The sequence below is a fragment of the Procambarus clarkii genome, chromosome 59 (genome assembly GCF_040958095.1).
Source record: "Procambarus clarkii isolate CNS0578487 chromosome 59, FALCON_Pclarkii_2.0, whole genome shotgun sequence".
NCBI lineage: Eukaryota > Metazoa > Arthropoda > Malacostraca > Decapoda > Cambaridae > Procambarus > Procambarus clarkii.
The window spans coordinates 30,556,966-30,573,082 of NC_091208.1; the positions used below are offsets into that span (position 1 = coordinate 30,556,966).

The following is a 16,117-nucleotide window of genomic DNA, read 5'->3' on the forward strand; positions in this document are numbered from 1 at the left end:
AGATAACCAGCAAGAGTAAGGCTTATTGCCAGTAAAGTAATGGGGAAAATATTACACCTAATTTGTATTGTTAAACTCAAGCTAAAACTCGAGTAAAGAGAGAGTGGCTAGTGTGTGAGAGGCTAGTGTGTGAGAGTGGCTAGTGTGTGAGAGAGGCTAGTGTGTGTGAGTTGCTAGCGTGTGAGAGAGGCTAGTGTGTGTGAGTTGCTAGCGTGTGAGAGAGGCTAGTGTGTGTGAGTTGCTAGCGTGTGAGAGAGGCTAGTGTGTGTGAGAGGCTAGTGTGTGTGAGAGAGGCTAGTGTGTGAGAGAGGCTAGTGTGTGTGAGAGGCTAGTGTGTGAGAGAGGCTAGTGTGTGAGAGAGGCTAGTGTGTGTGAGAGGCTAGTGTGTGAGAGAGGCTAGTGTGCGTGAGAGGCTAGTGTGTGAGAGAGGCTAGTGTGTGAAAGAGGCTAGTGTGTGAGAGAGGCTAGTGTGTGAGAGGCTAGTGTGTGAGAGAGGCTAGAGTGTGAGAGGCTAGTGTGTGAGAGAGGCTAGTGTGTGAGAGAGGCTAATGTGTGAGAGAGGCTAGTGTGTGAGAGAGGCTAGTGTGCTAGTGTGTGAGAGAGGCTAGTGTGCTAGTGTGTGAGAGAGGCTAGTGTGCTAGTGTGTGAGAGAGGCTAGTGTGTGAGAGAGGCTAGTGTGTGAGAGGCTAGTGTGTGTGAGAGGCTAGTGTGTGTGGGAGGCTAGTGTGAGAGAGGCTAGTGTGAGAGAGGCTAGTGTGTGAGAGGCTAGTGTGAGAGAGGCTAGTGTGTGAGAGAGGCTAGTGTGTGAGAGGCTAGTGTGTGGGAGGCTAGTGTGAGAGAGGCTAGTGTGAGAGAGGCTAGTGTGTGAGAAAGGCTAGTGTGAGAGAGGCTAGTGTGTGGAAGGCTAGTGTGAGAGAGGCTAGTGTGAAAGAGGCTAGTGTGTGAGAGAGGCTAGTGTGTGAGAGGCTAGTGTGTGAGAGAGGCTAGTGTGTGAGAGGCTAGTGTGTGAGAGGCAAGTGTGTGAGAGAGGCTAGTGTGTGAGAGGCTAGTGTGTGAGAGAGGCTAGTGTGTGAGAGGCTAGTGTGTGAGAGAGGCTAGTGTGTGAGAGTGACTAGTGTGTGAGAGAGGCTAGTGTGAGAGAGGCTAGTGTGTGAGAGGCTAGTGTGTGAGAGAGGCTAGTGTGTGAGAAGCTAGTGTGTGAGAGAGGCTAGTGTGTGAGAGAGGCTAGTGTGTGAGAGGCTAGTGTGTGAGAGGCTACTGTGTGAGAGAGGCTAGTGTGTGAGAGGCTAGTGTGTGAGAGAGGCTAGAGTGTGAGAGGCTAGTGTGTGAGAAGCTAGTGTGTGAGAGAGGCTAGTGTGTGAGAGAGGCTAGTGTGTGAGAGAGGCTAGTGTGCGTGAGAGGCTAGTGTGTGAGAGTGGCTAGTGTGTGAGAGAGGCTAGTGTGCGAGAGAGGCTAGTGTGTGAGAGGCTAGTGTGTGAGAGAGGGCCAGGAGTGAGAGAGGGCCAGGAGTGAGAGAGAGCCAGGAGTGAGATAGTGCCAGGAGTGAGAGAGGGCCAGGAGTTAGAGAGTGCCAGGAGTGAGAGAGGGCCAGGAGTGAGAGAGGGCCAGGAGTGAGAGAGTGCCAGGAGTGAGCGAGGGCTAGGAGTGAGAGAGGGCCAGGAGTGAGAGAGGGCCAGGAGAGAGGGCCAGGAGTGAGAGAGGGCCAGGAGTGAGAGAGGGCCAGGGATGAGAGAGGGCCAGGAGTGAGAGAGGGCCAGGAGTGAGAGAGGGCCAGGAGTGAGAGAGGGCCAGGAGTGAGAGAGGGCCAGGAGTGAGAGAGGGCCAGGAATGAGAGAGGGCCAGGAGTGAGAGTGTGCCAAGAGTGAGAGAGGGTTAGGAGTGAGAGAGGGCCAGGAGTGAGAGAGGGCCAGGAGGGAGAGAGGGCCAGGAGTGAGAGAGGGCCAGGAATGAGAGAGTGCCAAGAGTGAGAGAGGGCCAGGAGTGAGAGAGGGCCAGGAATGAGAGAGTGCCAAGAGTAAGAGAGTGCCAGGAGTGAGAGAGGGCCAGGAGTGAGAGAGGGCCAGGAGTGAGAGAGGGCCAGGAATGAGAGAGTGCCAAGAGTAAGAGAGTGCCAGGAGTGAGAGAGGGCCAGGAGTGAGAGAGGGCCAGGAGTGAGAGAGGGTCAGGAGGGAGAGAGGGCCAGGAGAGAGAGAGGGCCAGGAGTGAGAGAGGGCCAGGAGTGAGAGAGGGCCAGGAGGGAGAGAGGGCCAGGAGTGAGAGAGGGCCAGGAGGGAGAGAGGGTCAGGAGTGAGAGAGTGCCAGGAGTGAGAGAGTGCCAAGAGTGAGAGAGGGCCAGGAATGAGAGTGCCAGGAGTGAGAGAGTGCCAGGAGAGAGAGAGGGTCAGGAGGGAGAGAGGGCCAAGAGAGAGAGAGGGCCAGGAGTGAGAGAGGGCCAGGAGAGAGAGAGGGCCAGGAGTGAGAGAGGGCCAGGAGAGAGAGAGTGCCAGGAGTGAGAGAGTGCCAGGAGTGAGAGAGGGCCAGGAGAGAGAGAGGGCCAGGAGAGAGAGAGGGCCAGGAGAGAGAGAGGGCCAGGAGTTAAAGAGTGCCAGGAGAGAGAGAGAGGGCCAGGAGAGAGTGCCAGGAGTGAAAGAGTGCCAGGAGTGAGAGAGTGCCAGGAGTGAGAGAGTGCCAGGAGAGAGAGAGGGCCAGGAGGGAGAGAGGGCCAGGAGTGAGAGAGGGCCAGGAGAGAGAGAGTGCCAGGAGTGAGAGAGTGCCAGGAGTGAGAGAGTGCCAGGAGAGAGAGAGTGCCAGGAGTGAGAGAGTGCCAGGAGTGAGAGAGTGCCAGGAGTGAGAGAGTGCCAGGAGAGAGAGAGGGCCAGGAGGGAGAGAGGGCCAGGAGAGAGAGAGGGCCAGGAGTGAGAGAGGGCCAGGAGAGAGAGAGAGGGCCAGGAGAGAGAGAAGGCCAGGAGTGAGAGAGGGCCAGGAGAGAGAGAGGGCCAGGAGTGAGAGAGGGCCAGGAGTGAGAGAGTGCCAGGAGTGAGAGAGGGCCAGGAGGGAGAGAGGGCCAGGAGGGAGAGAGTGCCAGGAGTGAGAGAGGGCCAGGAGGGAGAGAGTGCCAGGAGTGAGAGAGGGCCAGGAGTGAGAGAGTGCCAGGAGTGAGAGAGTGCCAGGAGTTAAAGAGTGCCAGGAGTGAGAGAGTGCCAGGAGTGAGAGAGTGCCAGGAGAGAGAGAGGGCCAGGAGTTAAAGAGTGCCAGGAGTGAGAGAGTGCCAGGAGTGAGAGAGGGCCAGGAGAGAGAGAGGGCCAGGAGGGAGAGAGGGCCAGGAGGGAGAGAGTGCCAGGAGTGAGAGAGGGCCAGGAGGGAGAGAGTGCCAGGAGTGAGAGAGGGCCAGGAGTGAGAGAGTGCCAGGAGTGAGAGAGTGCCAGGAGTTAAAGAGTGCCAGGAGTGAGAGAGTGCCAGGAGTGAGAGAGTGCCAGGAGAGAGAGAGAGGGCCAGGAGTTAAAGAGTGCCAGGAGTGAGAGAGGGCCAGGAGAGAGAGAGTGCCAGGAGGGAGAGAGGGCCAGGAGAGAGAGAGGGCCAGGAGTGAGAGAGTGCCAGGAGTGAGAGAGTGCCAGGAGTTAAAGAGTGCCAGGAGAGAGAGAGAGTGCCAGGAGTGAGAGAGTGCCAGGAGAGAGGGCCAGGAGTTAAAGAGTGCCAGGAGTGAGAGAGTGCCAGGAGTGAGAGAGGGCCAGGAGAGAGAGAGGGCCAGGGGGGAGAGAGGGCCAGGAGGGAGAGAGTGCCAGGAGTGAGAGAGGGTCAGGAGGGAGAGAGTGCCAGGAGTGAGAGAGGGCCAGGAGTGAGAGAGTGCCAGGAGTGAGAGAGTGCCAGGAGTTAAAGAGTGCCAGGAGAGAGAGAGAGTGCCAGGAGTGAGAGAGTGCCAGGAGAGAGAGAGGGCCAGGAGTTAAAGAGTGCCAGGAGTGAGAGAGGGCCAGGAGTGAGAGAGTGCCAGGAGTGAGAGAGTGCCAGGAGTGAGAGAGTGCCAGGAGTGAGAGAGTGCCAGGAGTGAGAGAGTGCCAGGAGTGAGAGAGTGCCAGGAGTGAGAGAGTGCCAGGAGTGAGAGAGGGCCCCACCTGGCACCACGGGGTCCGGCACGTGGATGACGTAGAGGCTCTGGGAGAAGGTGGGAGCGTTGTCGTTCTCGTCTCTGACCGTCACCGTCACCTGCAAATAATCATAGATACAATACCCATAACACAGCATATATACACACACGACTAAATCAACTGAACCTAAGACCGTTAGTGAAAATTAAGGAGCGGGGAGATATGATTGCGGCATACAAAATACTTAGGGAGATTGCCGGAGTGGACAAAGACGAAATGTTAACACGGAATAATAACACAAAGAGACGTTATCTTGAGATATCTTGAGTTGGTGGAAGCTGGAATCTCAGATGAGTCACAGAGATGTTAGGAAGTTTTCTTTTAGCGTGAGAGTAGTGGGAAAATGGAATGAACTTAAGGAACAGGTTGTGGAAGCAAACATTATTCATAGCTTTAAAACTAGGCATGATAGAGAAGGATAGGGGTCATTGCTTTAAACAACCGGCGGCTAGAAAGGCGGGATCCAACCTGGGGCATACCTGCGACGGTTTCGGAAGTTCTTCTACTCCCCGAGCCCGGCCCGAGGCCAGGCTTGACTTGTGAGAGTTTGGTCCACCAGGCTGTTGCTTGGAGCGGCCCGCAGGCCCATACACCCACCACAGCCCGGTTGGTCCGGCACGCTTTTTAGAAATCAGTCTAGATTTCTTTTGGAGATGTCCACGGTTGTTCCGGCAATATTTCTTATACTCGCTGGGAGGACGTTGAACAACCGCGGACCGCTGATGTTTATACAGTGTTCTCTGATTGTGCCTATGGCACCTCTGCTCTTCACTGGTTCTATTCTGCATTTTCTTCCATATCGTTCACTCCAGCACGTTGTTATTTTACTGTGTAGATTAGGGACCTGGCCCTCCAGTATTTTCCAAGTGTATATTATTTGGTATCTCTCTCGTCTCCTTTCTAGAGAGTACATTTGGAGAGCTTTGAGACGATCCCAATAATTTTGGTGCTTTATCGCGTCTATGCGTGCCGTATATGTTCTCTGTATTCCCTCTATTTCAGCAATCTCTCCTGCTCTAAAGGGGGAAGTAAGTACTGAGCAGTACTCAAGACGGGACAACACAAGTGACTTGAAGAGTACAAGCATTGTGATGGGATCCCTAGATTTGAAAGTTCTCGTAATCCATCCTATCATTTTTCTGGCTGACGCAATATTTGCTTGGTTATGCTCCCTAAACGTTAGGTCGTCAGACATCATTATTCCCAAATCCTTTACATGCTGCTTTCCTACTATGGGTACATTTGATTGCGTTTTTTACCCTGTATTATGTTTAAGGTCCTCATTTTTACCGTACCTGAGTACCTGGAATTTCTCGCTGTTAAACATTATGTAATTTTCTGCTGCCCAATCGGAAACACTGTTGATATCTGCTTGTAGTTTTTCAATGTCTTCCGCAGAGGTAATTTTCATGCTGATTTTCGTATCATCTGCAAAGGATGACACGAAGCAATGACGTGTATTTTTGTCTATATCTGATATGAGAATAAGGAAAAGCAGTGGTGCAAGGACTGTACCTTGAGGAACAGAGCTTTTAACTGCTCTTGGGCACGATTTTATTTGACTGTTACTCTTCATGTTCTGTTCGACAGGAAGTTAAGTATCCAGCGTCCTACTTTACCAGTTATTCCCATTAACCTCATTTTGTGAGCTATCACTCCATGATCACCTTTGTCGTATGCCTTTGCAAAGTCTGTGTATACTACATCTGCATTTTGCTTTTCTTCTAGAGCTTCTGTGATTTTGTCATAGTGGTTGAGTAACTGTGACAGACAGGATCTTCCCGCTCTAAATCATGTTGTCCTGGGTTGTGTAGTTCATTATTTTCCAGAAAACTAGAAATTTGATTCTTAATCACTCTTTTAAAATTTTTGTTACGTGTGATGTTAGTACAACTGGTCTATAATTTTTTGCCAAGGCTTTACTCCCCCCCCCCCTTGTGCGACGGAGCTATATCTGCAGATTTAAGTGCTGCTGGTATCTCCCCTGTATCCAGGCTCTTTCTCCATATTACGCTGAGTGCTCTCGCTACTGGTACTTTACATTCTTTATGAATATTGAATTCCATGAGTCCGGCCCAGGAGCTGAGTGCATGGGCATGTTGTCAATTTCTCTTTCAAAGTCTTCCGAGTTTGTGGTAATATCCGTTATATTATCTGCAGCTTGAATGTCATTCATAAAGAAGCTGTCTGGGTCATCAACTTTCATGTTGTTTATTGGTGTGCTAAACATAGCCTCATACTGGCTTCTTAGAATTTCACTAATCTCTTTGTCTTTAATCTCTGTGTACGTACCTTCATTTGTAATTAACGGTCCAATACTGGTCGAGGTTTTGGATTTTGATTTTGAGTATGTGAAAAAATATTTCAGATTTTTCTTTATCTCTTGTATAGCTTTCTGGTCCAATACCATTTCCTCAGACTCATATGATCGCTTCAACGTTTGTTCTATTTCTTCGATCTCTCTGCTTAGGTTTATTTTCCTTTCTTGAGATAGTCGTGTCTGCTAAAGCATTTCCGTTATTTTTTCCTTCTCTGTACAGTCGTCTGCGTTCTCTTTCTAGAGTGGTCCTCTTTCTGCCCCTCCTCACAGACACGTGCTTCAAGCAGACCTTGTAAGCTTCAGCTGTCAGTTGAGCTATTCCCTGTGTGGGAGTTTTGTCGCTTAAGACCGTCTCCCATTGAATGGTTGCAAGGTCTACATTTATTTTTTTCCCAGTCAATCCTCTTATTGTTGAAATTGAATTGATTGAATATTCCTTCTCGCTTGTTGGGTCTCTTAGACCTACTACCGTTATTTATGCTAGTTCGCACTTCAATGAGCTTATGGTCTGAGTATGAAGTATCTGAGATTGTGATATCCCTGATTAGTTCATCATTGTTTGTGAATAACAAGTCTAGTGTGTTTTCGTTCCTAGTTGGTTCTGTAATCTGTTGATTGAGCGAGAATTTGTCACAGAAGCTCAAAAGTTCTCTAAACTGCGATTGATTATTTCCAGCTTGGTTCCCGGCAATGATATTTTTGTTTGCCATTCTCCATCTTAAACTGGGTAGATTGAAGTCTCCAAGGAAGATAATATCTGGAACTGGGTTTGCTAGGTTATCAAGGCTGTTCTCTATTTTGTGCATCTGCTCTGTTAATTCCTCTGAGAATTTTGTAGGTAGTGATCATGTCTCCCCTTGCTCTTCTGTCTTCCAGTGTCGTGAGGTACATTTCACGCAGCCTTTTTTCGTAATTCATGCCTCTTAGTTCTGGGACTAGTCTAGTGGCATATCTCTGAACTTTTTCAAGCTTCGCCTTGTGCTTGACAAGGTACGGGCTCCATGCTGGGGCCGCATACTCCAGGATTGGTCTTACATATGTGGTGTACAAGATTCTGAATGATTCATTACACAGGTTCCTGAAGGCTGTTCTGATGTTAGCCAGCCTCGCATATGCCGCAGACGTTATTCTTTTTATGTGGGCTTCAGGAGACAGGTTTGGTGTGATATCAACTCCTAGATCTTTCTCTCTGTCCGTTTAATGAAGTACTTCATCTCCTATTCTGTATCCTGTGTCTGGCCTCCTGCTACCACCGCCTAGTTGCATTACCTTGCATTTACTCGGGTTGAACTTTAGTAGCCATTTGTGGGACCATTCATTCAGTCTGCCTAGGTCATCTTGTAGCCTCCTACTATCATCCTCTGTTTCAATCCTCCTCATAATTTTTGCATCATCAGCAAACAATGAGAGGAACGATTCTATACCCTCTGGGAGATCATTTACATATATCAGAAACAGTATAAGTCCAAGGACTGACCCCTGCGGGACCCCACTTGTAACGTCTCGCCAATCTGAGACCTCACCCCTCACAGTGACCCGCTGTCTTATGTTGCTTAGGTACTCCTTTATCCATTGGAGTACCTTCCCTTTCACTCCTGCCTGCATCTCCAGCTTTTTCACTAGCCTCTTGTGTGGTACTGTATCAAAGGTTTTCTGGCAATCCAAAAATATGCAGTCTGCCCATCCCTCTGTTTCTTGCCTGATTTTTGTTGCCTGGTCGTAGAATTCAATTAATCCTGTGAGGCAGGACTTGCCATCCCTGAACCCATGTTACCTAGTTGTGCTTGCGGAGGTTGAGCTCTGACTCTTTGGTCCCGCCTCTCAACTGTCAATGTGTGTGTGTGTGTGTGTGTGTGTGTGTGTGTGTGTGTATGTGTGTGTGTGTGTGTGTGTGTGTGTGTGTGTGTGTGTGTGTGTGGGTGAGTGTAAGTGTGTGTGTGTGTGTGTGTGTGTGTGTGTGTGTGTGTGTGTGTGTGTGTGTGTGTGTGTGTGTGTGTGTGTGTGTGTGTGTGTGTGTGTGTGAACACAGTCCGTCACGAGTAACCACATGTAAAGATAAGCTATTATCTGAGAGCTTTCATGTATTCGATACATTATCAAGAAATACACCGTAGCCAGACTGGACAACGGTGTATATATATACACACACTAGATCTGACCAATTAAGCATCATTAACCCCAACAACATCTTCTTCCAATTATCAAGATTAATATATATAATCCTGAACTTTATTTAAATGATATTACTCACTACTCCTAATAAAATAATTATGAGTTATGTTTTAATAACTGATTACACTAATTCTAGGAGAATTAACTCACTCAGATGATGTAAATCTCTTGTTGACCAGACCACACACTAGAAATTGAAGGGACGACGACGTTTCGACTTGAGAATCGACTTGAGAGTGGTCCAGGACGGACCGAAACGTCGTCGTCCCTTCAATTTCTAGTGTGTGGTCTGGTCAACATACTTCAGCCACGTTATTGTGACTCATCGCCTGCATGTAAATCTCTTGATTAAACATGAGAATGCTAATGTTTAATCCTAATTTCTTGATAGACAATAGAATCCTAACCTTATGGTCTATTTACGTCGCATTGTTATGGGTGAATATCATTTTATCCTGCAGGGTATATATTGCTAACTTTATATAATATTTAATACACAAACGCATTACAACTACTGATATCGGGTGGAAGCCGACCGACCTGCAACTCTACTGAACTGACTAGGATTTCCTGGAGGCCCGGAGCCTAACCAGGATTTTACAGTTAGGCCGACGCCACTCTTGGCGGCAATGGGGGTGACTTGAACTGCCATTCTGATGTATACACCATTACGTGCTGGCCAGAGGGTAGGCGTGCCCACCATATAATCCTGGTTGGGCACCGAGCCTCAACAATCTCCCAGTGAATTCAGTAGTTTTGTGTTGGTAGGCTTTAGTCCTATCGTGCTCGAGTGGGTTAAGGCAAGTGTATATATATATATATATATATATATATATATATATATATATATATATATATATATATATATATATATATATATATATATATATATATATATATATATATATATATATATATGCGGAAAATCCACAGAGAAATATGAAATGAGGTGAACGTTGTCACCTCATTTCATATTTCTCTGTGGATTTTCCGCATAAAATGATCAGTGTTTTGTGATCGTCAATTGCATATATAAATATATATATATATATATATATATATATATATATATATATATATATATATATATATATATATATATATATATATATATAATGTGGTGGTTAATCTGAGAAGTTCTCAAGGTAAATCCTGCTTCATAAATCCTTAATGATTAAATATGTTCACGTTATTCATCACGTGTAAATTTCTTCATGTTTTACACACATTCATCTCCCGTGAGGCAGCGAGTACTGACGGTGAGTACTGGCGGTGAGTACTGGCGGTGAGTACTGACGGTGAGTACTGGCGGTGAGTACTGACGGTGAGTACTGGCGGTGAGTACTGGCAGCGAGTACTGACGGTGAGTACTGGCGGTGAGTATTGACGGTGAGTACTGGCGGTGAGTACTGGCGGTGAGTACTGACGGTGAGTACTGGCGGTGAGTACTGACGGTGAGTACTGACGGCGAGTACTGACGGTGAGTACTGGCGGTGAGTACTGACGGTGAGTACTGGCGGTGAGTACTGACGGTGAGTACTGACGGCGAGTACTGACGGTGAGTACTGACGGCGAGTACTGACGGTGAGTACTGACGGCGAGTACTGACGGTGAGTACTGACGGCGAGTACTGACGGTGAGTACTGACGGTGAGTACTGACGGTGAGTACTGACGGTGAGTACTGACGGTGAGTACTGACGGTGAGTACTGACGGCGAGTACTGACGGTGAGTACTGACGGCGAGTACTGACGGTGAGTACTGACGGTGAGTACTGACGGTGAGTACTGACGGCGAGTACTGACGGTGAGTACTGACGGTGAGTACTGACGGCGAGTACTGACGGTGAGTACTGACGGTGAGTACTGACGGTGAGTACTGACGGCGAGTACTGACGGTGAGTACTGACGGCGAGTACTGACGGTGAGTACTGACGGTGAGTACTGACGGTGAGTACTGACGGTGAGTACTGACGGTGACCTAAAATGTCCTCACGGAACACCCTTAAATAGGACGACACTGTAGCACTAATGAGGACTCTATAGCACTAATGGGGACTCTAGAGCACTAATGAGGACTCTAGAGCACTAATGAGGACTCTAGAGCACTAATGAGGACTCTATAGCACTAATGGGGACTCTAGAGCACTAATGGGGACTCTAGAGCACTAATGAGGACTCTATAGCACTAATGGGGACTCTAGAGCACTAATGAGGACTCTAGAGCACTAATGAGGACTTTAGAGCACTAATGAGGACTCTAGAGCACTAATGAGGACTCTAGAGCACTAATGAGGACTCTATAGCACTAATGGGGACTCTAGAGCACTAATGAGGACTCTAGAGCACTAATGAGGACTTTAGAGCACTAATGGGGACTCTAGAGCACTAATGAGGACTCTAGAGCACTAATAAGGACTCTAGAGCACTAATGAGGACTCTAGAGCACTAATGGGGACTCTAGAGCACTAATGAGGACTCTAGAGCACTAATGAGGACTCTAGAGCACTAATGAGGACTCTAGAGCACTAATGAGGACTCTAGAGCACTAATAAGGACTCTAGAGCACTAATGAGGACTCTAGAGCACTAATGAGGACTCTAGAGCACTAATGAGGACTCTAGAGCACTAATGAGGACTCTAGAGCACTAATGGGGACCCTAGAGCACTAATGAGGACTCTAGAGCACTAATGAGGACTCTAGACCACTAATGAGGACTCTAGAGCACTAATGGGGACTCTAGAGCACTAATGAGGACTCTAGAGCACTAATGAGGACTCTAGAGCACTAATGAGGACTCTAGAGCACTAATGAGGACTCTAGAGCACTAATAAGGACTCTAGAGCACTAATGAGGACTCTAGAGCACTAATGAGGACTCTAGAGCACTAATAAGGACTCTAGAGCACTAATGAGGACTCTAGAACACTAATGAGGACTCTAGAGCACTAATGAGGACTCTAGAGCACTAATGAGAACTCTAGAGCACTAATGAGGACTCAAGAGCACTAATAAGGACTCTAGAGCACTAATGAGGACTCTAGAACACTAATGAGGACTCTAGAGCACTAATGAGGACTCTAGAGCACTAATGAGGACTCTAGAACACTAATGAGGACTCTAGAGCACTAATGAGGACTCTAGAGCACTAATGAGGACTCTAGAGCACTAATGAGGACTCTAAGAGCACTAATGAAGACTCTAGAGCACTAAGAGAGGACTCTAGAGCACTAATGAGAACTCTAGAGCACTAATGAGGACTCTAGAGAACACTGGAGCACTAATGAGGACTCTAGAGAACACTGGAGCACTAATGAGGATTCTAGAGCACAATGGAGCACTAATGAGGACTCTAGAGCACACTGGAGCACTAATAAGGACTCTAGAGCACTAATGAGGACTCTAGAACACTAATGAGGACTCTAGGAGCACTAATGAAGACTCTACAGCACTAAGAGAGGACTCTAGAGCACTAATGAGGACTCTAGAGCACTAATGAGGACTCTAGAACACTAATGAGGACTCTAAGAGCACTAATGAAGACTCTAAAGCACTAAGAGAGGACTCTAGAGCACTAATGAGGACTCTAGAGCACTAATGAGGACTCTAGAACACTAATGAGGACTCTAAGAGCACTAATGAAGACTCTAGAGCACTAAGAGAGGACTCTAGAGCACTAATGAGGACTCTAGAGCACTAAGAGAGGACTCTAGAGCACTAATGAGGACTCTAGAACACTAATGAGGACTCTAAGAGCACTAATGAAGACTCTAGAGCACTAAGAGAGGACTCTAGAGCACTAAGAGAGGACTCTAGAGCACTAATGAGGACTCTAGAGCACTAATGAGGACTCTAGAGAACACAGGAGCACTAATGAGGACTCTAGAGAACACTGTAGCACTAATGAGGACTCTAGAGCACACTGGAGCACTAATAAGGACTCTAGAGCAATAATGAGGACTCTAGAACACTAATGAGGACTCTAGAGCACTAATGAGGACTCTAGAGCACTAATGAGAACTCTACAGCACTAATGAGGACTCTAAGAGCACTAATGAAGACTCTAGAGCACTAAGAGAGGACTCTAGAGCACTAATGAGGACTCTAGAGCACTAATGAGGACTCTAGAGCACACTGGAGCACTAATGAGGACTCTAGAGCACACTAGAACACTAATGAGGACTCTAGAGCACACTGTAGCACTAATGAGGACTCTAGAGCACACTAGAGCACTAATGAGGACTCTAGAGCACACTGGAGCACTAATGAGGACTCTAGAGCACACTGGAGCACTAATGAGGACTCTAGAGCACACTGTAGCACTAATGAGGACTCTAGAGCACACTAGAGCACTAATGAGGACTCTAGAGCACACTGGAGCACTAATGAGGACTCTAGAGCACACTGGAGCACTAATGAGGACTCTAGAGCACATTGGAGCACTAATGAGGACTCTAGAGCACACTGGAGCACAAATGAGGACTCTAGAGCACACTAGAGCACTAATGAGGACTCTAGAGCACACTGGAGCACTAATGAGGACTCTAGAGCACACTGGAGCACTAATGAGGACTCTAGAGCACACTGGAGCACTAATGAGGACTCTAGAGCACACTAGAGCACTAATGAGGACTCTAGAGCACATTGGAGCACTAATGAGGACTCTAGAGCACACTGGAGCACTAATGAGGACTCTAGAGCACACTGTAGCACTAATGAGGACTCTAGAGCACACTAGAGCACTAATGAGGACTCTAGAGCACACTGGAGCACTAATGAGGACTCTAGAGCACACTGGAGCACTAATGAGGACTCTAGAGCACACTGGAGCACTAATGAGGACTCTAGAGCACACTGGAGCACTAATGAGGACTCTAGAGCACACTAGAGCACTAATGAGGACTCTAGAGCACATTGGATCACTAATGAGGACTCAAGAGTACTAATGAAGACACTAGAGCACACTAGAGCACTAATGAGGACTCTAGAGCACTAATGCGGACTCTAGAGCACACTAGAGTACTAATGAGGATTCTAGAGCACACTAGAGTACTAATGAGGACTCTAGAGCACTAATGAGGACACTAGAGCACTAATAAGGACTCTAGAGCACACTAGAGTACTAATGAGGACTCTAGAGCACTAATGAGGACTCTAGAGCACTAATAAGGACTCTAGAGCACACTGGAGCACTAATGAGGACTCTAGAGCACACTGGAGCACTAATGAGAACTCTAGAGCACACTAGAGTACTAATGAGGACTCTAGAGCACTAATGAGGACTCTAGAGCACACTGGAGCACTAATGAGGACTCTTGAGCACACTGTAACACTAATGAGGACTCTAGAGCACACTGTAGCACTAATGAGGACTCTAGAGCACACTGGAGCACTAATGAGGACTCTAGAGCACATTGGATCACTAATGAGGACTCTAGAGCACACTGGAGCACTAATGAGGACTCTAGAGCACACTGGAGCACTAATGAGGACTCTAGAGCACACTGGAGCACTAATGAGGACTCTAGAGCACACTGGAGCACTAATGAGGACTCTAGAGCACACTGGAGCACTAATGAGGACTCTAGAGCACACTAGAGCACTAATGAGGACTCTAGAGCACATTGGATCACTAATGAGGGCTCAAGAGTTCTAATGAAGACACTAGAGCACACTAGAGCACTAATGAGGACTCTAGAGCACTAATGAGGACTCTAGAGCACACTAGAGTACTAATGAGGACTCTAGAGCACATTAGAGTACTAATGAGGACTCTAGAGCACTAATGAGGACACTAGAGCACTAATAAGGACTCTAGAGCACACTAGAGTACTAATGAGGACTCTAGAGCACTAATGAGGACACTAGAGCACTAATAAGGACTCTAGAGCACACTAGAGTACTAATGAGGACTCTAGAGCACTAATGAGGACTCTAGAGCACTAATGAGGACTCTAGAGCACTAAGAGAGGACTCTAGAGCACTAATGAGGACTCTAGAACACTAATGAGGACTCTAAGAGCACTAATGAAGACTCTAGAGCACTAAGAGAGGACTCTAGAGCACTAAGAGAGGACTGTAGAGCACTAATGAGGACTCTAGAGCACTAATGAGGACTCTAGAGAACACAGCACTAATGAGGACTCTAGAGAACACTGTAGCACTAATGAGGACTCTAGAGCACACTGAAGCACTAATAAGGACTCTAGAGCACTAATGAGGACTCTAGAACACTAATGAGGACTCCTGAGCACTAATGAGGACTCTAGAGCACTAATGAGGACTCTAGAGCACTAATGAGGACTCTAAGAGCACTAATGAAGACTCTAGAGCACTAAGAGAGGACTCTAGAGCACTAATGAGGACTCTAGAGCACTAATGAGGACTCTAGAGCACACTGGAGCACTAATGAGGACTCTAGAGCTTACTAGAACACTAATGAGGACTCTAGAGCACACTGTAGCACTAATGAGGACTCTAGAGCACACTAGAGCACTAATGAGGACTCTAGAGCACACTGGAGCACTAATGAGGACTCTAGAGCACACTGGAGCACTAATGAGGACTCTAGAGCACACTGTAGCACTAATGAGGACTCTAGAGCACACTAGAGCACTAATGAGGACTCTAGAGCACACTGGAGCACTAATGAGGACTCTAGAGCACACTGGAGCACTAATGAGGACTCTAGAGCACATTGGAGCACTAATGAGGACTCTAGAGCACACTGGAGCACTAATGAGGACTCTAGAGCACACTAGAGCACTAATGAGGACTCTAGAGCACACTGGAGCACTAATGAGGACTCTAGAGCACACTGGAGCACTAATGAGGACTCTAGAGCACATTGGAGCACTAATGAGGACTCTAGAGCACACTGGAGCACTAATGAGGGCTCTAGAGCACACTGTAGCACTAATGAGGACTCTAGAGCACACTAGAGCACTAATGAGGACTCTAGAGCACACTGGAGCACTAATGAGGACTCTAGAGCACACTGGAGCACTAATGAGGACTCTAGAGCACACTGGAGCACTAATGAGGACTCTAGAGCACACTGGAGCACTAATGAGGACTCTAGAGCACACTAGAGCACTAATGAGGACTCTAGAGCACATTGGATCACTAATGAGGACTCAAGAGTACTAATGAAGACACTAGAGCACACTAGAGCACTAATGAGGACTCTAGAGCACTAATGCGGACTCTAGAGCACACTAGAGTACTAATGAGGATTCTAGAGCACACTAGAGTACTAATGAGGACTCTAGAGCACTAATGAGGACACTAGAGCACTAATAAGGACTCTAGAGCACACTAGAGTACTAATGAGGACTCTAGAGCACTAATGAGGACTCTAGAGCACTAATAAGGACTCTAGAGCACACTGGAGCACTAATGAGGACTCTAGAGCACACTGGAGCACTAATGAGAACTCTAGAGCACACTAGAGTACTAATGAGGACTCTAGAGCACTAATGAGGACTCTAGAGCACACTGGAGCAC

At 47.5% G+C, this 16,117-nt stretch overlaps 1 protein-coding gene across 1 annotated transcript in view; it reads right to left on the bottom strand.

Annotated features, from left to right (window-relative positions):
• Positions 1 to 16,117, bottom strand: part of ft (cadherin-related tumor suppressor fat) — a 552,840-nt gene that overhangs the window by 22,134 nt on the left and 514,589 nt on the right. The window contains exon 10 of the mRNA XM_069307072.1: positions 4,089 to 4,179. Coding sequence (XP_069163173.1) covers positions 4,089 to 4,179 — 91 coding nt within the window. The remainder of the gene's footprint in view (positions 1 to 4,088; positions 4,180 to 16,117) is intronic.